Raw genomic sequence first — 25,840 nt, 5'->3', positions numbered from 1 at the left:
ATGAGGTGGCCATATTGGACAGTATCTGAGACAATCCATGGCAGCTCGCTCACATGTGGGCCACCTAGGGTCCATGGGAGCCAGTCATGCGTTTTGGAGTCTGACAGACTCTGGCAGTGCTGGCTGACCCCGGTGCGGGCTCCTTCACTGCTACACTGAAGCTGCCAGCCGGCCCTTCTCTTCCACATGGGCATCCCACTCCGTCCACTGTATCGCACAGCCTCAGGGACACATATCAGGTTCCCCGTTCTCAGTGAAGCCCTGCTCTCTTGACTTGTGAAGACTCCTCTCACCCCTCCCCTGGAAGTAGGCCTGATGCACAATAAACCAACAGTTCGCTCCTAAAAAAAAAAAAAAAAAAAAAAAAAAAAACCTTCTTTTTCTGTCCTTCCATGTGGATAAAAGGTTTAAGAGTTTGATTAATGGGTCCTCAACCACCCTTTTTACAAATTCTTCAGGGTGGTCTGTTTCCAGCTCACTTTGGTATCTTATATCTGTCAACTTTAGATCTCAGCCAAAACGTCCATTTTAGCATTCTGTCACGTGTCTGACCCTTAAGTTCATTCATCCCGTAGACGTTCCCTTAGTGCACACGATATACCAGATGCTGAGTTTGGCAGTGGAAATAATTATAACAGTTCCTGTCTTAAGGAGCTCACAGTCTAGTCGGGGAGGCTGGTATGCTAACAGAAAATTGTGGTGCCATGTCATAAATGCTAGGATAGATGGTAGCTCAAGTTGCTGTGGGAGCAAATAATTCAGTCTAGGTGGGAGGCAGGCAGCAGGGATGAGTCAGAAAAAGCCTCGTCAGTAGAGTCAATACCTGAGCTAAGTTTAATGTTTAAATCTGTATTTTTTTAGGGAACAAAAGAACTTTTTTTAAACCTTTGAAATCTCCAGTGCCGATGTTTGTTTCCCAATAATTTATTTAAAACACACACACACACACACACACACACACACACACAAAACAACAGGAGAGGTAATGTGAAGAAAGGAAGAAAGCCCTACCATCTGCCGTGTGTCCACACATCTGTTTCAGTGGAAAGGGAAGGGACATTTGTGGAGCACCTTCTATGACACAAGCTTCCTGGGTCCTACCCACAAAAGCAGCCCTAGAATGTGGTCTCAGGGCTGAGGCGTCAGCTCAACCCAGAGGAGTATTTCCCTAGGGCATTTTCAGGAGTCTGAGGAGGTAGAAGAGGCAGAACCCCTCTGGAAACCCTGCAGAGTGCTACTCTGAAAGAAGCAGCAAGGATGGGGCAAGAGAATGTGTGGCAGGCAGAGTGCACGCTGGGGATCGCTGAGGCCGCCTCCACAAGACGTGGGGCTCACTTGAAGGGAATCAAAACTTAGTCTGTGAAGGAAAACACAGGGTGAGCAGAGCCCTTCAAATATCCTTGTGAAGTGCAGTAGCAGCAACCTCAAGATGTGTTTGGCTGTTCATCCCTCCACAAAATGGCCCCAGATTGTCCTTTTTTAGTTCTTTTAACCGTGGTTTCCTTTCCAGTAATTTTTCATAATTTAGAAAATCTCCTCCTTTCTTAAGACTGCCGTTTCTTTCTGTTGTCACTGTGCTTGCTAACCTCAGCATCTCTGATTCCTAGTCAGCACTTTTAAATCCGTTGAGAGCTGGGAAACCAGAGAACTCGTTCAGAATGTTCATGCCATCCTTGGGAAAGAGTTGGTAGAACATCCTAGCCAGAGTGGAAGTATGTGTAAGTGATTAGCAGATGAGACAGTATCAAGTTTCCTAATCCTTGAATAACTACTGAAAAGATATTTATCTGTTTCTAGCGAAGTGTTTATCACCCTCTATTTTGATCACAGTTAATGTCTCTTCCACTCTATGATGAGCCCCGTGGTGAAAGGACCCATGCAATCTTCATCTCTGTTTTCTGTTGAATGCTGCTCTTGACACATACAAGGGGCTTGGTTTATTTTATGAATATTCTAGGTGCTGAGTAAGCAGTAAGTAGACAAAGCCCCTGGCCTCAAGTAGCTGGCATTCTGGGGAGGGCAAGGAGTGAGAGGGAAGATAAGGAACGCATGCACCAGTAAAGACGTGGCATACCAGGAGGGAGTCAGTGGTAAATAATATATGGAATATATATATGTATGTAAATATAAATAAATTTATATAAATAATATATAAATTATGTCTTCCCCAGTTACCGTATAAGTTTCCCCAAGACACAGAGTATGCCTTATGCAAATCTAACATAATGTCTGGTACATATGAGTAATTAACAAACATGTGGAATAAGAGGTTGTACATATGTGACCCCAGGATGACTACATCCTTAACAATAAGAGCTCAATATCCGTTCCTAAGGCAGGCCTGTCTGCGGAGCAGGCCATTGCCTGCCCTCTCCTTAGTCAAGTCGGTCGGACTCCAGAGTTTGGGTTCACTCCATTCCCCCTAACTTTTCCATTGCTTTACCAGCTTGGGGAGACTGCCCAAGGAAACCGAGCCCTCTCATTCCTGTAACGGAGCCCACGCAAGCTGTGGTTGATCTGGATGCCGTACACATCGGCCACGGCCACGCGGACTGCCATTCGCTGTCTGCCCGATTGCCCCGTTGTAAAGACAAGAATGTCCTGAAGTCCACAACTCAACTAAATTAGACTCAGCCCGGAGGCCTCACATCTATGCTCACAGTTTTAGGAAAAAGAACTTACATTGAACAGACGAGGTCTTAAGGATGTTATCCCTAAATAGCAGGTGCAAAGTGGGTTCCATTCAGTTATAGTTATCTTGAGTTTAAGTAAACAATGCGCTTAGTGGCTGATTGTGTTGCCTTCTTAAGCCCTCAAGTCCAGGTAATGGGAAGACAAAATAAGTTCATCCCACCCCTCCCTGCAGGTGATCACAATTGTGCTTTGCTGTTGGGGTTGGTTAAGCCCTGGAGCCTTCAATACTGAATCATTTCTTAAGTCCAGGCTGTGTGGTCATAGATGTAACTTTTAATGTCCATTGGGTTTTATTCTTACTACCAAAGAGAATAAGTTGAAAAAATTAAAAAATGGACTCACTGAACATCTTCAGGGGAAGTGAATTCTTTTTTTTTTTTTAAGATTTTATTTATTTATTTATTTGACAGAGAGACATAGCGAGAGAGGGAACACAAGCAGGGGGAGGGGGAGAGGAAGAAGCAGGCTTCCTGCTGAGCAGGGAGCCCGATGTGGGGCTCGATCCCAGGGTCCTGGGATCATGACCTAAGCTCAAGGCAGACGCTTAAGGACTGAGCCACCCAGGTGCCCCAAGGGGAAGTGAATGCTAATTAGAATGTTCTTGCCTGTGACAAGCCTCACTTTGATCTTAGCTTTCCAACTCAGCTCTTTGTGTTCTGTTTTCCATTTGACAGGAGGCAATGGCAAGAATGAGCAAAGTTGGGAAGGTCGTGCTTCCCAGACTTGAGGATAAAAGGTAAGTTTGTATTTTTTATATGCACCGTGCTGAGGAATGAGGACCTACAAAGACATGTAACTGGAGAGCTAGAATAAACCTTGGGGGCCAGGAATCCAGTTCTTTCATTTAATAGTTGATACGACCGACCGAGTCCCAGAGGGATGATGTCACTTTGTTACCTAAAGTCACAGAGCTAGGTAGGGCCAGACCTGGGGGTCAGATACAGACTTCTGAACTCCCAGAGCAGGGTTCTTTCCCCTAGGTCATTAGCAGTACATCTGGTCTGTTCTGAAATGGGGATCTCTTATATCTTCCATCAAAGAACACAGTAGCATCTGTCTGTCCTGCCCTTTGCATCACTTGGCACTGAGAACTACAACATGACCTTGATCAGTATTTTAACCCCAATTCACAAAATACTAATTTTTTGAGCTCCTGCTATATTCACAGCATTATGCTAATTTGCCTAGAAACAGGGTTTACAGGAGAATGAGACATAGTTTTACGTGTGCACATAGATCATTTCAGAAGGAAAGGATAAGTTCTACAATAGGAGTATTACCAGGTAACAAAGTAGCCCAAGGAAGAAAGGAATGTGACCATGTAGGGGTGAGAGAAAACTTTTGAGAGGAGATGAAGTCTACGCTGACTTTAATGCTTAAAAGAAATGGGGAGGACATCCTCAGTAGAGGGAGTTACATATGCAAAGCTGTAAAGGTGGGAACAGCATGCCACGTTCAGATAACTGTAAACAACTCAGAATTCTGAAATGCACAGTATGAGCTGGGGACAGGCAGGAGGTGAAACTCGGAGGAGGGCAGGTGGAAGGGGTCATCTCATAAGGAACTTTGAGGCCTTGCTGAAGACTTCAGACCTCATCCCATGGGCAGATGGGGGATACTGAACTTTAGGCAGTGGTAGGACCTGGCCAGATGCAGATTTTAGAAAGATCCTCTCAGAGGATGGATTAGAAGGCCCACGGGTAAAAGCAGAGCGGCCACACAGAAGGCTTTTTCAATAACCTAGTGACAGATGAAAAAGACCTATATTAAGCCATTGGTAGTGAGTTTAAAAATGGAAGGATGGGGTGCCTGGCTGGCTCAGTCTAAAGAACATGTGACTTTTGATCTCGGGGTCATGAGTTTTGAGCCCCACACTGGGCATAGAGATTACTTAAGAAATAAAGTCTTTATAAAAAAAATTTTAAAAATAAAAATGGAGCACAGTTGTGCAAGTGACTTTATAATTGTATTTGAAGTTAAGCATAAAAACAAATTCCACCTCCTATAACAGGCAAAGGTGTTGATCCCACCAAAGCGTGATTGGTATTTAACAGAATTGGAAATATCCATGGAAAAAGCAATCCAATTTCTTTTCCTTTTCTTAAAGAAGGTCTCCAAGTGGAGTTGGATTGCTAACCCTCTGAATATAAAACCTTCTCTAAATACTGGGGTCAGAGAGGCAGGCCATTATGTGGGGGGAACTCAAGTCAGGAACATGGAGAGGTCTGAGCTCCCAATGGCCTTGGGACCCTACGCTAGCAGCTTCCTTTTTTTGTAGAAACAGATTATTCTTCTCCATCTCTTTGCTGACCCTCCCAAGACGTTTGAGAGAAGTCTATTTTTAAGTTCCTTCAGTAAATCCACATGTTCTTTTGAAAAGAATGTTTAACTTCTCAGTCACCAGGAGCCCTCCTCTGTGGAGGCAGCACACGTGGTGCTCTGGCACCATCTACAGGCAGCCCCAAGGTTTACAAGTAGAAAGACAGCATTTCCTTCTGAATGACTCTCTTCAGCATCTCATTACCTCAAATCACATTATTATCTATATGAGACATTTACTGAGGTCTGTGCTACACAGAAGCCACTGACTGAGTGTGGGGAGAATTTGGAAGAGAGGGGATTCAGTGGATTTTAAAATTCAGGATCACAGAGAGCATAATCTGGTGACCGTGGTTCAATATGCTTTTTAGGAAGATCCCAAATCTCATCCTTATGTCTAGACCGAATTTATCTGTGCACTCAGAGTAGTCACTTAAAAGTGCCCTGGAAAAAAAATTTGTGCTCCAAAAGGCACTATCAACAGAGTAAAAAGGCAGCCTACAGAATTAGAGAAAATATTTGTTTATCATATATCTGATAAAGGATTAATACCTAGGATATACAGAGTACTCTTAAGACTCAATAACAACAACAGAAACAACCCAAATCAAAAGTGGGCAAAGGTCTTGACTAGATATTTTTCTAAAGATTATGTACAAATGGCCAATAAGCCCATGAAAAGATGTTCAACATCACTAATCATTAGGGAAATGCAAGTCAAAAACTGCAATGAAATACCACCTCACACCCATTAGGTTGATTACAATAAAAAAAAACAGAAAATAACAAGGATCAACAAGCATGTGGAGAGATTGGATCCCTTGTCCACTGTTGGTAGGAATGTAAAACGATAACAACCACTGTGGTGGTTCCTCAAAAGTTAAAAATAGAATTACCACGTGATCCAGAAATTTCACTTCTGGGTATGTACCCCAAAGAACCGAAATCAGGATCTCAAAAGAGATTTATACACACATGATCAGAGCATTATTCACAGTAGCTAAAACACGGAAGGAACCCAGTGGTCATTGGCGGGTGAACGGATAAAGAAAAAGTCGTGTGTCCATACAATGGAAGTCATTCTGCCTTAAAAAGGAAGGACATTCTGACACATGCCACAACATGGACGAACTTTGAAGACGTGATGCGAAATGAAAAGAGCCAGTTACGAAAGGACAAATATTGTATGATTCCACTCCTATGAGGTACCTAGAGTCAAATTCATAGAGAGAGAAAGTAGATTGGTGGTTGCCAGGGGCTGCGGGAAGAAGAGAATGAGTTACTATTTACTGGGTGCAGAGTTTTAGTCTTGCAAGATGAAGGGAGTTTGCCGATGGAAGGCGGTGATGGTCGCACAACGGCGTGGATGTACTTAATGTCACTGCAGTGTACACTTAAAAATGGCTAAATTTCCTGTTCTGTGTATTTTTTTGTTAAAGATTTTATTTATGGGGTGCCTGGGTGGCTCAGTCGTTAAGCGTCTGCCTTCGGGGAACACAGGCAGGGGGAGTGGGAGAGAGAGAAGCAGGCTCCCCGACCGAGCAGGGAGCCCGATGCGGGGCTCGATCCCAGGACCCTGGGATCATGACCTGAGCCGAAGGCAGACGCTTAACAACTGAGCCACCCAGGCACCCCTATGTTCTGTGTATTTTATGATAAAAAATTTTTTGAAAAAAAGACAAAACCAGAGGGGGGAAATGTGCCTTGGACCTCAGCTTTCCACATGTAAACAAGGAAAAATGCAGTCTATCCATCTATCCAACACCATCTTGGTGTTCCGGAATTATGGAAGAATATAAAAACTACCTCAGTCCCTATTTGTGAGCACGTGACAGCTCACAAAGTATTTCGTGTCTAAAATCCAGTCCCTCTATGATGTAGGTATGGTTATGATCCCTCTTACAGCAGGGAAACTGAGACTCCCACCATCTAAAGTAGTTGCCCGAAGTCACCCAGACTTCTTGGCCTGCAAAGCCAATGCTTCTTCACTGTACAAAGAATAAGACCAGTGAACAAATATTGCTGCAAAATTGTCAGATTAAAATGGGAAATCTTCAAGTGTATGAGAAAGTTATTGACCCAAGCTTCCTTCAAGCAGTTTTGAGATTCCAGAGTGAGGAAATCCATCTCATCTAACGTAAGAAGTAGTAATGTTAAACTGTCATAGAGTATCATTAGAAGGAGAAAATTTCTGTCTCCAGAATCATTCTATGATTAATAAATTAATAAATTCTATGATTAATAAATAAAAGCCCATAGAGCGGCTTTTACTGGAAACTACTTATCACAAAAGATTGATGATATTGTTGGAATATTAATTTTTTTTAAAAAGTAGTGACCATAACTGGCACTGATAACACTAAGATCCAGGCACTGTTCAAAGCACTTTTCACGCATTACCTCATTTAATTCATGTAACAGCTCTATTGAGATAGGTCCTCTAATTCTCATTTGTAGGTGAGGAAATTTAGACGCAGATGGATTGAGTAACATACCCAGTGTCACACAGCTAGTATTGGCCAAGCTGAGATTCAAACCCAGGCTTCAGAGTTCACCTCTTGACTCTGTATTTGTAAGCATGGTTAAGGTAGAACTCATTAATCTGTTTAGCTCTCCATGTTACAAGAAGTCCCTGTGTATACCCAGGGTTGCTTTTGCAATCTCTTTCTTCTGATTCACAAGCTTGCACCAAAACTCCTTCCTGAGGACTCCTTTCCAGAACATCCCAGAATCTACTGAGACATGCTAAACTGGCGTCATCAACCCCTCGCCCCACGTCAGCTCCTCCCACCCAAGGGGAGTAAGGACAAAGTTGCAAGCATTCACATATAATTTGTTCTAGCTGCTGTTATCCCTTTCAAATTCAGGCTGCTCTGCCTTCTGTCTCAGGGCCCAAGTACATTTGAACAGGTGCAGAGATAACAAGTCTACCAGGACCCAGACAGAGAGTAGAGCGAGAGCAAGGTCCACTCTGGGATGCTGGACCGCAGGACACATCTACAGGGAAAACATTAGGGACATTTTCACGGGGTTTTACTTCCAGATAAAGGTGTCTGCAAAGGAAACATAGGTGTGGAATCCACAAAGGGTGATGAAAATGTTCAGTCTCATCCCTGGTCAGGCTGTGGTTTTTAAACCAGTCATCAAACCTGGGACTAGTCATACCTGACATATTTATTGAAGCTGGGAGTGATAAAGGGCCTGTGTTGAGCCTGGGCCCTTTTAGTATGTCACAGCAGAAGCTGTGAAGTCAGACAGACCTCAGTTTGCATTCCAGCCTTGCCGGTGTTGAGCTAGACTTCTTTAGATATGCCTCTCTGAGCAAATGTCTTTACTTCTACAATGAGGATAATAACACCCCATGTAGGTTACAGATAATAGCTATGAATCATGCCGATCCATTGCTCAGGATGCTATAAGCATTCAGAAAATGGGAGATGTCTGGCCAACCATAAGGGATACATTCCTGTTCTTCTAAATATAAGGGGAAGCTGCATAACGGTTTTATCTGAGATCATTTAACATATTCATTTTTCTCCCACAGATACTATGACAAGAAATATCAAGTATTCCTGAAGCTGGTTGAACACCAGAAGGAATATGCAGCAATCATGAAAGGAGACTGAAGAGAGCTTGCAGGTGCCGGTGCCAGAAGGTTCTGCGTCACTGCATCAGGGACCTCTGTTCTCTCATCTTATATCCGAGATCCTTTAGGTATCACTTTATCATTTCTGTATCGTCTTTTAATAAAGACAACCGAGACATGTACAACCGGAACTAGAGTCTTCCATTTCAAAGTACCACCACTATGTAGTTGGCAGTTTCTGCAGACACCACCAGAAAGACAGAAGTTTCACGTGGGGTCAGAGAGTTTCCTGTACCACTAGAGCTTGGGGCTCAGTCGGTCCAGGCGAAGCTCATACTTGTTGACTGAGTCAGTGTCAGCCATTGAATGAAAGACTTGCATGGCTGTAGGTAGGAAATCTAATGCTTATTTTATAGGTGGCCGAAAGCTTATTAACTTCTTATTTGGAAACAATTTCAGACTTACAGAAAAGTGGCAAGAATGGGGATGATAACCAGAAACACCCACGCAACTATCTTTTCCCATTCACCCCGTTTGCTATATTGTTTGTACATTCTTTCCACACATATATACGGATACATATATGTATATACACACACATGAATTTTTGAGTTGTTTGAGAGTGAATTTCCATAGACTTAACTTTTATAGAGCACTTTAATTTTCTATTCGTATTCCAATTTTGCCAATAACTCCAAGTGCTTCAGGGCAGTTTTTCCCTTCCCGTACAGGATCCAGTCTAGAACCAGATATTGCATTTAATGACAGAATTCTCATCTTGCAATCATCATATTAAAAATAGGTACAGGTAGGAATTGTGAACGGATCCGGGACGGAATTTTGACAAGTCACAGGATGTATGTATGGTCTTAAAATGTCTCCTCACGGATCGTTTATTAGTTACAAGAGGAGAAATGACATTAACTATACAAGGATGAAATGGGACAGCATCTTGATTGGGTGATCAAAATTAATTTCAGATGGGTAGATGGGCATCATGGGCCCACAGATGTGAGAGCCTGAGGTCACAGCATCAGTCTGGCTGGGAATGCATAGCCTGAATCTACTCATAAAAAAAAAAAAAAAAAAAAAAAAAGACAAACTGACAATGGGCAGCATTCTATTTTTTAATGGACTATGTTCTTCAAAAATGTCTATGTCATAAAGTCAAAGAAAGGCTATGGAAAGCTTCCAGATTAAAGGAAACTAAAGAAACACAGTGGCTAAAAGCTTTTGATGTAGACAAGTATTTGAAAAAAAAAAAAACAAAAGATAGTTCCTTCACTGATACCATAACACATGCATAAACACACACAGACATACACATATGTATACACATACTCACACGCCATCTCAGACCCAAGAGTAACCACTAATGTTGATTCTAGAGCTGTGGTAAGTCAGATGAGTTTGGAGAGAGGACATACAGACTTCAGCAAGTAGGGGGAAAAGGTCACTGTGAGTCAGTCAACAAACATCTTGAAGTACTTACTCTGTGCCAGGTATTGTGCAAAGCACTGGAGCCCAGGTGTTAAATGAAAGCAGGGCCCAGAGGTCCCCATTTAATGAGAGAGAGAGAGAGACAAGTGAAAGCCATCAGAGGACATTGTAAGAGACCCTCCCATAAAAGAGGGTCCCTGCTGCTGCCGTAAAGAAGACCCAACACCCAGAAAAGGAGGAAGTAGCAGAGGGTTGACAGAAGGGATGGCAGCGTGGTGTAGGGGCTGTGAGCCCAGGCTCAGGACTCAGGGCCTGGCTTTCCCTCTTCCTAGCTGTGTGACTTGAGAAAGACCCTCAACCTTCCTTAAGACTCAGCTCCCTCATTTTTAAAAAGAAGATATTAATAGTTCCTACTTTACAGGATGATAGTGAGGATTCAGAGAGATGATATACGTAAGGCACTCAGCTCAGCTGCCTGGGCCGTGCCTAACTTTTGCAGGGCCTGGTACCTAGAAGATGCTCAGAATACTAACAATAAAAGTTACTGAGTAGGATGACCCCACCCAGTTGCAAAGGCCAGCTCTACAATGGTATTCTGTGGTAGCCAAAGGGTATCGACATCTTGGACACGGCCCAGGTTGAAGGTAGGTGTGGGTGAGCTCACTCAGCTAGACCTCAGCCAGCACTCAGGCTGGAAATGGAGAAGGACTGGAGAGTCAGACTCAGCACCTCAGAGGAAAAGTCGGGAAGAGCAGGGCTCAGGCAGGAGGTCAGGACCACGGCCAGACAGGCTTCTACTGCTAAAGCTGATGGGCACTGACTCCGACCCTAGGACGGGCCTGGGCCTGCTCTGGCAAAGCAGGAGTGAATGCAGTAGCTGTGTGCGCGGCCGGAGCACAGAGGTCGGGGGACTGAAGAATTGCTACCTGTCTTCCTCTGTGTTCTCTTACTACAGTGCTGAGAGGCAGGCAGCACTAACCTCACATCCCAGCTGAGAAAGTGAGGCTCAGAGAGATAAGCAGCTTGTCCAGAGTCCCCCAGTGGTAGAGATAGTATTCAACTTCAGATTTTCCCTGAGGCAGAGCTTTGGGGGTCACCCCCTTGTGGCAGCTGGAGAGGAATTCTGCCCCGGCACCTGCTCTTTAGCTCCAGTGTGCATGCTGTGGGTTCCCTATGCTCCAGGGCCAACTGCTGTGCCGCCCGGACCTGACCGTGGGTTCCCCCGGCTTTATAGAGAAAGGAAAATATACACAGATGAGGCAAAGATTATGGGAACACTAGGAAGCCTCTGGCATCTCAACAGCGAAGAGCAGCCTGATAGAAGGGCTGAAAGATCTTGGGCAAGATTCTTAACCTCCAGGCCCCAGTCTCCCTGTCCATCGATGGGATAATCCTGCTATCTACCTTGTAGGGTTAGGGGTAAGGAATCAGTGAGAAACCTATATGTAAGGTCCCTGGCATGGTGCCCTGCAGGTAATAGGCACTCCACAAATACCACTTCTACAGTGTTCTCTTTGGGCCATCTGGCAGGAGGGTTAATTCCTAAGGAAATAATTCTGGTCCCTACTCTAAAGCCAGCGTGGTAGGAAAATGTAAGTGTCTATGTGGATTTCTAGAACCATGTGTGGCTTGAGAACAAAAATTTTAATGACTCCAACACTCACCTTCTTGCACTGGGAAAGGGGGCTTTATTGAATGCACACATGTGAAGGGTAAGTATATTTTGCTTTTATGAATAAGAATTACAATGTGGCCAGAGTGGTTTGTGGGATTTTTGTTTTGTTTTGCTGCCTACTGAAAGCTTTTCTTTCAAGTTGAAGCCAGCGTTGCTTAACAAATCCTTCTGCCAAGGAACACATTGTATAGGTTTTTAGTGTTGACCAAAAATACTTGCCATATGTGAAGAACATAAATGTGGCTTTCAAAAGAGCCCAAGAGAACAAAAGCAGGGAAAGGGAAGCGGGAAATAAAAGACAAGAACAGCAGAATGGTCTGACATGGTGCAGAGCTGCCATAACCCACAGACCCCACGCCACAGTTTGCTGGGCGTCTAGGGTCAAATGAGGCATCTAGACAGGATGCCCTCTCTTAGGGAGACCCAGACTGGGCACTGGACTTTATATGCAGAGCATCGTCCATGTGGTTGCCAGTTGCACTGGGAGGTAGAGGGATAGAGGGGTAGAAGTTCCAAAGGGAGCAGTAAAAACATGGTAGGACATCCTGGAAACTCCCAGCTGTGAGGAGGTGCCAAATCAGCAGGTGTTGGGAAGAAGCTGAAATGTTAACATGATCCGCTATTTCTCCCAGGCCTGAGGATAATCGGGTTCTTTGGGTTTGTTTGTTTGTCCCTCCTGCCACTGACCTGTGAGCTCTTGTGTGGGGCACCGACTCCCTCAGGGTCTATGTCCTCTGCACCTAAACAGTGCCCAGCACACCCGGTGCTCGATAAATGAATAAATACATGAACACAAGATATTTTTCTGCACAAAGACTAGGAGAACTAGAAATATCTCACATGTACCTTACTTTGGGGCCAATCTATGATACATGTTACTGTGCCTTCATTTGGGCAATGCCAAAGACTTGAAAATGGGCCATCGTCCATTAAGGGTTAAGAAAATCATGCCTTATACCTCACAAGTTGCTTTTAGGTTTTTATTGCACACCCATACGGATAACCACACAGCTTCGTTCTGGATTGTAGCTCAAGCTCCGAAACCTTTTGCAAATTTTCAGTGTTGTTCCAGACCATTTCCCGTATGGTCCCTCAGGGGAAGCCAATTGCGTCCTAGTTTAGAAATACCCATTGTTGAGCGGGGCCACAGTACACATGCTTTCAAAATTCAAGGGCATAGTTACAAATAATTACCATCAAAGGATTTAAAATGAAGGACATTGTCGCTAAACAAGAAACTAATGACTGAGTGGAGCTGTGTAATGTAATTATACTTAAGATGGGCCTTCTGATGAATCACAGAGGAATCTTTGTGCTGCCTTGTGTCTCCATAAATTCACTTAACTGCTACTGACAGTAATAGGAGGGAGTCAAATATAAAAAGCTTTTCCCCCCTTTTCCAGTTTCTAGAGGGAGAACTTAAAAAGAAAAAGGACATTTTTAAAAAGAATGTTCTACCCAGTGCTTCTGGATATTTGACAACTGTACGAAGTCACGAAACAAAAATAACTTAAAATAAAAACAAACATTACCACTAATAAATTCAGGTTTCTGTATCATTAACACACCCGGATCTTACGGTCAATTTCCATTCTGCACAGAAGATCACTTAAAATTACATATTAAAATAAGTGTTTCTAAGGACCCTATTTTTATTTACTTAAGTCCTGCCCCAAGCCTTCATTAGAAGTGTTTTCTTATTAAAAATCTGCAGTAAGCCTGGCTTCCTGCTGTACAACGTTAACACATCTGAAGTGGAAAATGTTTGATATTTCGACAAAGCCAGTGATGATGCGTCCCGCTGGAATATGTCTTTGCTGTTTTCATATCGATTGCGCATACATTACCTCAGCTACTCCTCGTAATAAATTGGTGAAGGAGGCCTGGCAAGGAGTGGGATCCCATCTTACAACGACAAAAACCACGGCTCTGAGAGTTTAAGTGACTGGCCTAGGATTGTGTGGCTGGAACACGGAGGCAGCATGACTCCACTGCTTCTTCCTAAATAAATTCAATTAGCTTATTTGTGCAACAGAGAATGATTCATTAGTTTGCTAATTGCTCTCTCCTCCACGGTTCCCTTCTTTAGCAGATGTATAAATATCTAGGAGGCCCCTTCTGATGCTCATTGGTTGATCAAAGTACTATGTTATTTCTCTTGGCAAGCAGAGTGGTAAAGTGAGAGAGCCTTGAGCCATGGAGTCACTGAGTCCTTCTTCACAGCTTCCCTACTTAGTAATTGACGTGGTATGTGAACTCACACAAGCGAGTTAACCTGTGCATCTTTGTTTCTTAGCCTATAACGTAGGAGGAAAGAAAATCTGCCTCAGGGCTGATGTGAGGAATACATGGGATGATGTTTCGAAGGGCCTGGCACAGTGCCTCAAATAAAACAGAAGTACAACAAATGCCAGTTTTTCTCCTCAACCAATCCATTTTTCTCATTAGCAGATTTCTAGAAGCATTGCTTCAGGTCAAGGTGGACGCCTTCATATCCAGTTTCTATGAGTAACTCTTCTGTGTTCCGTCATCAACAACCAACCAGTTATTGAGCTTGTACAACGTCAAGAGATCCGGAACAGTCCCTGTTGACGCACAAAGGGGCCAGCGTTAGGCTCAAAAGAGAGAGAGGACATACACGGAAAGAGATTTCACAGAAATTTCAAGCTCAGTGCCAATGAGCAGAGAGCTGATGGGCACTTCAAGAGGCCCAAGGATGCCAGGAACGTAGGTCTGTCTGGAAAGGCTCATCCAGAAATGATGAAAGCCCTGCATGTCCAGCCCTGCCTTTCTGAGATCTGTTAAGCTATAGGTACTGAACGTCTTCTGCTGGAAGGTTCAGCTCTGCTCTATCCCTGAGGTAACCCAGACTGAGGCAGGCCATATGTATCCAGTTCAGACCAGCCCCAACTCTTCCTGCCAGTGGGTGTGGAATTCACCTTTTTGCCCTTAGCCCCTGGGCGCCTGGAGCCTCACTAAATCATAGACTTCTCCCCTAAAATATAAATATTTGTCAAATCCAGCATGACCCCTTAAAATTGTGCCAGGATCCTTTGCTAGTCACGAAGCAAGAGAAATGATGAGTCCTGTCACATGGTTCACTACATTATTCCTAAGCCATTCGTCAAAACCCACACCTCACGTTACATTTCACGTTACATGTTACACCTGCAGGCCTCCTGAGCTCAGGCTTTGTTTACTTATTCTCTTTTTTCTGACCTGACTACTTCCTTCAAGTTTGACTTTTGAAACTCTCCCTGGCTTTCCTTCAACCATAGGTTTGCTTAAATTCTCCTTCCTGCTTCTCTGACTTGAAATCATCTCTCCCATCCTACGTGGTCCCAGGAAGTCCTGTCTCAAGTGAAATCATATGGAAGGCTTACCGCCCTGCACTCAGCAAACAGAAACCAAGGGTAGGTGTCTCATTGGCCCTCCAGTTCTCCTAGGACTAGAATCCTGCCTTGAATTTTAGGCTGCTTGGATGGAATCCTGATACATTTAACATTTAGCAAATGCCAAATCCAGTTCCCTATAATTCTCTAGCCAACAACCTGGGCCTTGTTTTTGCCCAGACAAACCTCCCAGAAAGAATCCAAGGTACTCAAGCATACTTTCTGACTAGAAACTTCTATAGCTATGCCATCCATTCTGATGTGAGTGATAGCAGTTGATGGGGGGGGCGGTGTTTTCTCTTTCCTGTTCCTGGCCCCCTTGTGGTTAAGGGGGATCTTGTAACCAGTTCTGTTTAATGAGCTGTGGGAGATGGTGGGTGTTAGTTCGGGACCAAGTCTTTGATTGTCAGAGCGTGAATCCCCAGAGCTTTCTTTTCTGTTACGGGAACAATTAGCAATGTTCCAAGTGGGGATTCTCCCTCAGCCTGGGTTCCACAGTGAAGATGACTCAAAGCAGAGTGCCCCACCAGCCCACAATGAACATGTAGCTTGAGTGAGACATAAACTTCTGTTGTGGAAAACACGGAGATTTTAAAGTTGTTTCTTCCCTCTGCATAATCTGTTCTGTCTTGACTGATACACCCCATACTATGTGAGCCACACTGACCCCTATGAGGCCACCTTCGCCATGATCAGAACAACAGGCTCAGTCTCGCATCGGGAAAGACTTGTAGCTAAATTAGTCCTTGTGGTCTGAGCCCTCAACAGCCCGTCATGTGTCCTTTCCCCACAAGCATGCACTGAATGCTCAGCCTCACAGGAAATCGGCAGCATTTCATTGCCAGGATCTGCTAACAGTGGCTTATATGATATTTATTTCCTTTATAAGAAATATGGAGACAAGCCGTCTTCAAGTTGACCTGTGGCTTCAACCATCCCATCAGAGATCCAAGCTCTTACCCTTCAGTTCCCCCAGGCTTTGGCCTCAAGTTTGTCACTTCCTGATTGAGATATGCTGCAACATTTCGAGGCATCCTGTTTTTCAGGTAACAGCATCCAAAGCATAATAAAAACTTCTCTCCATGCCACCACATTTTTTTTTTTTTTAATCTAAGTGAACTTCTTAGGTCTCCCTGACCAGATTGTGCATCACCAGCCTGTCACTAGGGACTGCCAAGGCTGGCTTAGAGACCTCATGAGGCCCTGGGACTGGGCATGCTGCTATTCCAATGAAATCAGGGAGCACAGGGAAGCCAACATGTTTTACCAGAATAATGATAGGTTTTCCTTGGGAAAAAAGAGCCATGGTCAACTAAGTTTGGGAAACAGTGAGTTCAATAGGCTTTGTTACTACAGAATATCTTAGAATAGTCTTTTGATATGCTATGTGCATCGTGAATCTCCAAGAGAGAGGTAAGTTGTGAAGCATATCCCAGACTTATTCCATCAAAGGTTTGTACAGAGCATCTCATTGTACTCATATAGAACCACTCCAGTAATTTGGGCCCTAATTAACCAAGAGGTCATAATGTTTTGACCGGAGTTGTATGAATGTTTTCTTTCATGTTAACTGTGAATAGGAGGTTTACTCAGCAAATTAATGGCTACTGAATGAAATTTGGTTGCTTTACCTAATTATAGAAACAAAATGCTATTCACTACTTTACTATATCAATTTACTATATTCACTGCTTTATCGAATAATGTCTTACAAATGAATGTTACTAATTATCAGTGTCTCAGCTAGTCATTAAAAATAGGCTCAAAGAAGACCTCAATTTGGAAATACATTGTAAGAAGTCTTTCAGTTAAATTATCCTTTAAGTTAAATTAAATCGTAGCTCTAGAAGCACCATAAATCAAAACTATTGGGATAGCAAGTGTCAAATACCAATAATACAATCCTGCATTTCTTTGTGATCTTTTTAAAGTTAGTATTTCCATTTATTCTAACTTTTAAATCTTCCTCTCATCTGTTATATATTCCAGGTAGGAAACTCCCTAGCCACATAGAGCCGGCTGAAGACAGCTCCCTCATCCCTCTTAACCTCCCCTTCCTGCACACAGACATCACAGATCACCTTAACATAATGTTAAGCCTTTGGCTAAAAGGAGAAGAAAGTTCTTTGCATGAGACTAAGCAAATATCAAAGAATAGATCTAACATTGGCTCCTTTGTGACCCATGGAGTTTTTAATACTGAATTTCATGAGTTGCATTAAAGACGTGCTGGTTGAAGTCCAATATCGTACAGAAATTTTAATATCATCCTTTTGACAATATGCTTCTAAGATTTTCAGTACTTTCATGATTTTAGAAGACATTTTGGCATATACTACAAGACAAAAACTTGTTACAATTTAAAAAGATTTGAAGAAACCATGAAGAGTTATGTTAATAGCAAACACATGTTTATTTTTTAAGCAAATGTGCATTTTCCTTTTTGACCTCTACTTAGTAATTTTTAAAGTATGATTTCAGAAACATATGGCTTAGCTGTTCTACACAGGTGTTCTCTAGCGCTGTGGGACATATTGTGCTTATAGGTATTCAAGCACATGCTTCAATCCTGCTCCTCGTACAACAAACACTTCATAGACTTCCTGCTATTTATGTCAGGAACACGCATTTGGCCTTGATATCACCTGCTCTTTTTAATACAGGGGCTTACCAGGAAACTTCTGGGAGCTTATAAAATCTACAGGAAATAAATACAATGTTGACTTTGTTATAAAGGTGATTGAGTTGGTAGGGAAGTGGTTAAAAAAAATCCTTTATGACTGAAAATGTAGCATGAGATAACAATGTGTGCCCCTTTTAAGCATTTCCTTATTATTTTACTCTCCCCATAACCCTTTGGCATTTGTATAAAAACTTAACTTGGTGTTTTAAACGTCATTGTTTCTCAGACTCTATTTTAATCACAGCCTTCATTTTCAAGAATATGACAGTCCATGTACCAGTAAGTATAACTACTAATAATAGTAGTTAATGTTGGATAAGTGCTATCAAAGACTATTAGGTCATATTAAAATAATACTAGAACCAACATGAAGGGTTTTCTACTGGCCAAAGATAGGAAAATTTTTGCATCAAAAAAGCAATGACTATAATGGATTAATATACACATATCACAATATGTAAATATCCATGAGTGGTCCCTAAATATAGACATGACTTAATTTATACTTATCCACTAGATAACGCTGCAACATACTGTACATATATTTATACAAATATATTTGGCCAAATCCTTCCACCCTGGACCTGAATCTAGGGTGATACCCAACTATGACTACTGCTTTTAGGGAAATGGAGGTTCGTGTTTCTTACCAGAGAAGAAGAATAGGTTGTTTACTCAAATTTGGAGGCACAAAGGATCATAAGAATGTTATCTGTATTAGGGTTCTTCAGAGAAGCAGAGCCAATAGTATATATAGATGTAGATAAAGATATATTCATATATATATATATACACACACATGTATATATACATAATAAATGTATATGTGTATGTAAAGCAATGTATTGTAAGGAATTGACTGGCACAATTATGGAGGCTGAGAAGTCCCACAATCTGCTCTCTGCAAGTTGGAAACTCAGGAAATCTGGTGGCGTACTCTAGCCCGAGGACCAGGAGAGCCAATGGTATAAATCCCAGTGGGAGGGCAGGAGGAAAAATGTTCCAGCTCACTCAGTCCAGCAGAGATCAAATTCTCCCTCTGCCCTTTTGTTCTGTTCAGGCCCTCAAGAGATTGGATAATACCCGCCCACATTTAGGAGCACAGTCTGCTTTTCTCAGTCGACAGATCTAATCTCATCCAAAAACACCCTCACAGACACACCAGGAAATAATGTTTAATCAAATGTCTGGGCAATCCCATGGCCCTGTTAAGTTGACACATAGAATTAACCATCACATCATCCAAATTCAGATCCATGGTTCCTCTGGTATAGAGATCCTCACTCCTAGCTGCATATTAGAATTACCTGCTGAGCTTGAACTCTATCTACTTCCAGAGACTTTCACTGAATTGCTCTGGGATGTGGTCTGTCATTGTTATGTTTGAAAATGCCAAAGTAATTCTAAAGTATGGCTCCAACCTCATGCTGTCTCTGGGAGGGGGCTCTGTGGAACAGGAATGAGAGAGAAGATCCTTCAGGAAATACACTTAAAAACACCATCACCAAAAATAACAAGCTACTAAATGCCAGACATACCAGATCAGACAGTGTTATTTATTTAATCCTCTAAAAAAACACTGTAAGGGACATACTATTATCTGTATTTTTATAGATGAATGAACTGAAGCACAAAGAAGTTAAATAAATGACCAATGGTCACAGAGCCAATACATAGGGAAGCCAAGACTCAGACCAGATCTGCATGAATGCAAAACCCATTCTTCACAATATAACACTTCAGATATTTCCTTCTGACTCTTAGCTAAAAACGGTCTGCTGTCTAGGCTGAGCAGATAACAGCTCAGTTTCAGCCTGTAGTGATAAAGATTTTCATTATTCTTCATCAAATAGCCACCTCTGAGGAAGTGAATAATGCCAGATCTATTTTTACAGGTGATGGAAAGAAGGCATATATGATTTGTGACTTACATGAGACTACAGCATAAGACCACTGGTTCTTCCGAATCATTGAATGGTAGTGTTTTAAATACACGGTACCTAATGATAGCATTTTAAAATATATATATTTAAGTGTAGTGATCAATATTTGATAGACATAAACTACTACTTTCTAAAATTTTTAATTTTTTTTTTTTTCGAGAGAGGGGGAGAGAGCACGAGCCGGGGCGGGGTGGGGCGGGGGGATGGGGGGGAGAAGAGGGGCGGAGGAAGAAGCAGATGACCTGAGCCAAAGGCCAACGCTTAAACGACTGAGCCACCCAGGCGCCCAAACTACTACTTTCAAGAGAATCTAGAATTTCTATATAGAAATTTTTTAGGGAACTCAATATGGTAGAAAGGAGAACCTAACAGGCTTGGCATAAAACTATTTTTGCAGATCCCTTTCCATAAGAATGAGAAAATGTCAACTGTCCAGATCGAAGAATTCAGGAGGAAAACTGGTGGAAGTTGTAGAGAAGCTAAAGCCCCCTCACCCTAAAAAAACAAAACGAAACAAACAAAAAAACCTATTGTCGTCGCTGCTGTCCCTCAGATAGATGAGGATGTTTATGTAACCGTCAGATTAGGGTTAAAAGGGATGAATTAGGTACACTGTAAGCTATAGTGTGTCTTTATGATTAAATATTGTTTACTATAACTATCCTCCTTTAAAAGAAATCTCTCCGATTTCCCATGCATCTTCACCTCTTCCACTCTCAGAGTCGAGGTTCTAATCATACCGAACTGCTTCTGAGCCACCTTTTTGTCTCTATCCCTCTTTCCTTTACTGAAGCCTGACTATGGCTGTCAGTCTCATCATCAGCTCTTCTGTCCTTTCATTTGGTTTCCTATTCTCAAGGGTAAAATAAAGTAAAAGGGAGACCATGGTGAGGTCTTGAATGGGGTTGTAGCAGCAGAGTCCTTCATCAAAGTGCTGGATATATGAGAAGCTGGAAGACAAATGCCAGAATGATGGCCCGGAAGAGATACCAAGGTCAAGGGTCGGATAGCTGGCCAAGCCAAGCTCTTATTCCCAAGGGCTAAGTGAAAAACAGATGGAAGAGATGAGGCCAAATGAGGAGGACAGAGAGCGAGGGCTCAAGTGAAGAGTGGTCTAAATGAATACCAGAGACAAAATGCTGATGACGGTAGCATCTTTTTGTAGGAAGGCCCAGCGAGAGTAAGCCAGATTTTACAGAGGCTAGAATCGTATAGATACCCTGTTCTGGCTCCAGTACCCTGACATGTGTCTGAGCAGGAGGGGCTCCTCAACCAACGCCCCTGAAGGACCTGTCACTGGATCTGTTGTTGTGTCTGGGATTCTGAAACTTACTCCTCCCATCAGATTTGTTAGTTCTGTGTGGGACTGCCCAGAAGGCAGTGGTGTCTGAGTAATCCTAAACAGGCTTTCACTGGCACCTCCTTCTTCTAAACTTCACAATACCCCAAAGCCCGGCAAGTTCAGGGCACACTGACTGTATAACTGATACTTAGGAATCCACAACCAGTGTCTGCCTGTGGTTGTACTGGAAAACCTTCCCCAGAGTTCTGGTCAGTCTGGAAAACAGGGAGTTCCATCATGCCTTTTGTTTCTGTCAGTCTAACCAGGAAATAGAAGCCACTTGAGCATACATAAGAGGGATTTCAAAACCAGGGATAAGTTATACAGGCGATGGACGAGCTGAGAGCCAAAGAGGCAGCCCAGGGAATAATTACAGAAGGAAGCCACCAAGACCCTGGAGTGGAAGGACAGAGGAAAAGGTGGTGTTACTGGCCCCTGGCCAGAAGCTGAGACCACAGCGGGTCTGTTCATGGAAGAGATGTAGCTGCTGCTGGAATTGCTGTCCAAGACAGAGAAGGAAGGAGAGAAAAACTCTGGCTTCTCCCTTTCTCCTACTCTCCAGTCTCCCACTCGTGTCTCCTATTGACCACATTCAGCCAAAACCAGCTGAAGTGGGAGGCTGAGAAATGCAGCTGGAAGGGTTAGACCCCTGCAAACACAGGGCAAAGCGGGGAAGCATGGAGAAGCCACCTGGGCAATGTACCCCAGTGAGGCTAATTGCTCTTCTTGGTCAGCCTTCACTACCAATCAAAACACAGGCCCTCAGACATACTTCCATATCAGCATTGCTCCTGGCTTCACCACCCCCCAATTTATCCTTATACTTTTGCCATCCTGATACCAACCCATTACTGTGCCTCATGAAGCCCCCATTCCATTCATCCTACTCTGTCCCCTGAACCTCTTCTCCAGACCCTTTTTGATGTTGTTGGAATTGTGACTTGCTCTTAGCCAAAACAAAAAAGAAAAAGAAAAAAGCCTTGCACCATTCATTCTCATTCAATGTTGATATATTAAATGGGAATTGCGTCGATAACTTGCACTGTTGTATGTTTTTTACACATAAGGCCTCCAGTTCTCACAACCACTTTATATGCCTTTTTTAGATGAGAAAGCTGAGATATTTCAATGGAATGCTTACAAAACTTGCTGGTAGCACAGTCCACAAGTGACAGAGCCAGGAATCAAACACGCAGCCTACTCTAGAACCCAAAGTTCTATCCAGCAGGCACCCCTATTCTAGAAATGGGCATACAGCAGTGATCACTGAGGATGACTCCTGCTAATGGAGTTATAGTTTAGTTGGAGAAGATATTTTTAACTTTTTTAAGTTCAACTAGCCAACGTATAGTACATCCTTAGTTTTAGATTTTTAACTTTTCATTTTGCAATCAGTTTAGAGGAGAGCTGTAAACAACACAGAACGTTCCCCTTGTATCTCATGTTGACATCTGACACAACCATAACATATTTATCATTGCTAACGATCCACATTGCTGCAATACTATTAACTGTGTTGCAATAGACAATATCATGATCACATCTCCTGAGTCTTCTGCAGCCTGTGACAGTTTCTCAGACTTCCTTTGTTTCATAGGACCTTGACACCTTGGAAAATTATTGGTCAGGTATTTTGTAGGAAGTCCCTCAGTGTGGGTTTGTCTGATATTTTCTCATAAGAGACGGGAGTTATGGATTTTTTGGATGGGTAATGTAAGGGTGAAGAGCCTTTTTCATCACATCATGTCCAGGATACACGCTATAAACATGATTTACCACTGGTGATGTTAACCTTAAGCACTTAGTTGAGGTATTGTATGTACCTCACTTCCTTCCTGTAAAGTTACTATTTTTATGTTTTCATATTCTGTTAGTTAGAAGTGAGTGACTAAGACTAGCCCACATTCAAGGGAGAGGAATGCAGTTCTACCTCCTGGAGGGCGGGAGCAACTACATTTATTATCTGTGATTCTTCTGTAAGTAACATCTGTCCCTCCTCCTCTGATTACTTATTCAATCATTTATATCAGTGTAGATTCATGGACATTTATTTTATTTAAGTTATAATCCAATACTATCATTGTTTATTTTCTGGCTCCAACTATTCCAGCTTTGGTCTGTGTGACTCTTGCAGGTTGACTACTGTCTTTTTCACATATCACTATTTTTAAAGCACTTCCTTGCTTCCTGTCACTCCAAGATGCTCCAGACTCACCTTGCATTTTCTCTGCCCTAGCCCTAGAATCAACTATTTCTCCAAGGAGCCCTGGTTCCTTTTATTGGATAAAGGTATTAGAAACCCAAGTTCTCAGGCTAGATGTACTTCTAGACCCTCAGTGGAAAGAGCTAGAAAATATATGTATGGATGTATACAAACCCATGTACAAACTTTAAGGAGAAAAGGTACAAATATGTTGTTATTAATGCCAGAAATGAAGAAAAATGCCAGATACCATGTAAAAGAATTAAAGGCATGATTAAGATAAAGGGAGTGAGGTGAAAGTCAGTGTGGTCTTCTCTGCAGAAGGGATACTTAAACCAAAATCTATCAAATGAATAGAAAATAGCCAGGTGGAAGGGCAAGGAGAAAGCACTTCAGGCAGAAGGAGCAGCACCTGAAGAAGTACTGAGTAGGAGGAGCTCAATGCATTTGAAGAATTGGTAGAGGTCCATCATGGTGTGAGCAGAGTAATCCAGGGAAAATGTGACCGCAAATAAGCAGAAGCTGGGTCATGAAGGGCCTTGAAGACCATGGTAAGAATTTCAATTTTTTTCATAAATGCGATGGGTTGCCATCAAAGGGTTTTAAATAGGGAAGGGAGATGCATCCTATTTCACTGAGAAATGTAGAACTTTGTGAAGTAGGAACCTCACCAACTTCCTCAGCTCGCCCACCCCACCTCCTATAAGCTTTTTTCTGCTGGCAGTCACCCCCAGGAAATTTTGCACCTGGCCACAACATAGGCTTACCTTTCTAGGTTTGGGATTTCACTAAGGTCTTATCTATAACATACACTCATATGAGGGACAATGGTTCTCTCTCTTACTCAGTTGCTAAAAACTCATGACTATGTTTTGTTTTGTTTTTTAAAAAGATTTTATTTATTTGTAGGAGAGGAGACAGCACAAACGGGAAGTGGCAGAGGGAGAGGGAGAAGCAGACTCCCCATTGAGCAGGGAGCCTGACGTGGGGCTCGATCCCGGGACTCCAGGATCATGACCTGAGCCGAAGGCAGACGCTTAACCAACTGAGCCAACCAGGCGCCCCATGACTATGTTTTCTCTACACGGTCATATTTTCCTGACCTATGAATTCATAATAAAATATAACTCCTCTCCTTCTCCTTCACTGATTAGTTACCTTAAGTGAATGCTGGCATTGTTGTTGTTTTTTATTATTATAAATAACTGTACTTTCACTGTAAGTAAATTGAAGACCTCTTTTGAAATTAGGACAGTTACACACTTTGTAAAAATTAACAAAGATATAAAGAGGCCCATCCTATTACTTGAAGCAGGAATTTGCTCTTTAGCCCCACCACCAGCCTCATCCTGAGGATTGCAGTTACGTGGAACTCCTGAGGTAGTTCTGTTTTTCTGAACAGCTCTAATTACCGCAAAGTTATTAGATGTTTATTGATTATTATGCCAAATGAATAAACAATGGTCTGTTGTTAAATAATGAGGCACTAGTTGTTTAAAGATGTTTATAGTGTCTTATGTAAAATCTTAGGGTTTACGAAGTGTAAAACACATGAAGAAAATAATTTGCTTATTAAAAAGCAAAATTCAAAATTGCACGCATCAAATATAACTATAAAAATGAAAAGAGAAGTTTCTACATCATCTATAGAGTAGTGCTGTTAGAATGCAATAGAGAAAAATAATTATCCCCAGGGGAACACTATTACAGCCATTGCTTAATTATGGTTTATTTTTCCTTTCCTCTTGTGATAATTATGCACTCCTTCGGACTAAGAGATGCTGACAGTTCACTAACAGTATGGCTGTTTTTGTTCCACACACCCTGTGGTTGCCTCTAATTTTAGTCCTAAGACAATGTATTCAATTACTTTCAGGTTCTAAGTTTGTTTTAGTGGTGCCTACATCTGTTTAGATTAATGAGTCTCTAATTTAAGAAATTACACCAATTCTATTTTGATATTTAAAAAATATACTGAGCACCAGTTAACATGCTAAGGAATTCTCAGTCCTTCCCCCATACATAAATTTCAGTTTGAAAGTCAAGCCAGGAGAGTGCTGGGACTTGGAGTCTCAAGATTTGACTTTGAATGGCAACTCCATACCTACTAATTGCTACTGAACTTGGACAAATCAATCCCTGGAGGTAGCTTTTTTTTTTTAAGATAGAGTTGGTAAAAAAAAAAAAAAAAAAAAAAAAAGAGTTGGTAATCATTCCTATACCTTCTTTTTTTTAAATTTTTATTGTTATGTTAATCACCATACATTACATCATTAGTTCTTGATGCAGTGTTCCATGATTCGTTGTTTGTGCGTAACACCCAGTGCTCCACGCAGAATGTGCCCTCCTTAATACCCATCACCAGGCTAACCCATCCGCCCACCCCCCTCCCCTCTAGAACCCTCAGTTTGTTTTTCAGAGTCCATCGTCTCTCATGGTTCGTCTCCCCCTCCGACTTACTCCCCTTCATTCTTCCCCTCCTGCTATCTTCTTCTTTTTCTTTTTTCCTAACATATCTTGCATTATTTGTTTCAGAAGTACAGATCTGTGATTCAACAGTCTT

General features: G+C 42.3%; 1 protein-coding gene across 9 annotated transcripts in view; it reads left to right on the top strand.

Moving 5' to 3' along the window:
• Window positions 1-24,718, top strand: part of FGGY (FGGY carbohydrate kinase domain containing) — a 418,161-nt gene extending 393,443 nt beyond the window's left edge. For 6 of the 9 annotated variants that reach the window (XM_028106807.2, XM_028106805.2, XM_028106802.2 and 3 more), the window contains 2 exons: window positions 3,369-3,430; window positions 8,558-8,784. In XM_028106807.2, coding sequence (XP_027962608.1) covers window positions 3,369-3,430; window positions 8,558-8,639 — 144 coding nt within the window. In that variant the 3' untranslated portion in view covers window positions 8,640-8,784. Of the gene's footprint in view, window positions 1-3,368; window positions 3,431-8,557; window positions 8,785-14,992; window positions 15,128-15,995; window positions 16,153-24,186 lie in introns of those variants that run through there. The other 3 variants (XR_003609898.2, XR_003609900.2, XM_028106806.2) reach the window with 3 other exon arrangements.
• The last annotated feature ends 1,122 nt before the right edge of the window (window positions 24,719-25,840 follow it).

The sequence above is a fragment of the Eumetopias jubatus genome, unplaced genomic scaffold, assembly GCF_037043125.1.
Source record: "Eumetopias jubatus isolate StellerSeaLion01/CBP00866 unplaced genomic scaffold, mEumJub1_p1.0 scaffold_4, whole genome shotgun sequence".
NCBI lineage: Eukaryota > Metazoa > Chordata > Mammalia > Carnivora > Otariidae > Eumetopias > Eumetopias jubatus.
The sequence above is the reverse complement of the archived record's forward strand: the minus strand, read 5'-3'. Positions and strand labels throughout refer to the sequence as shown.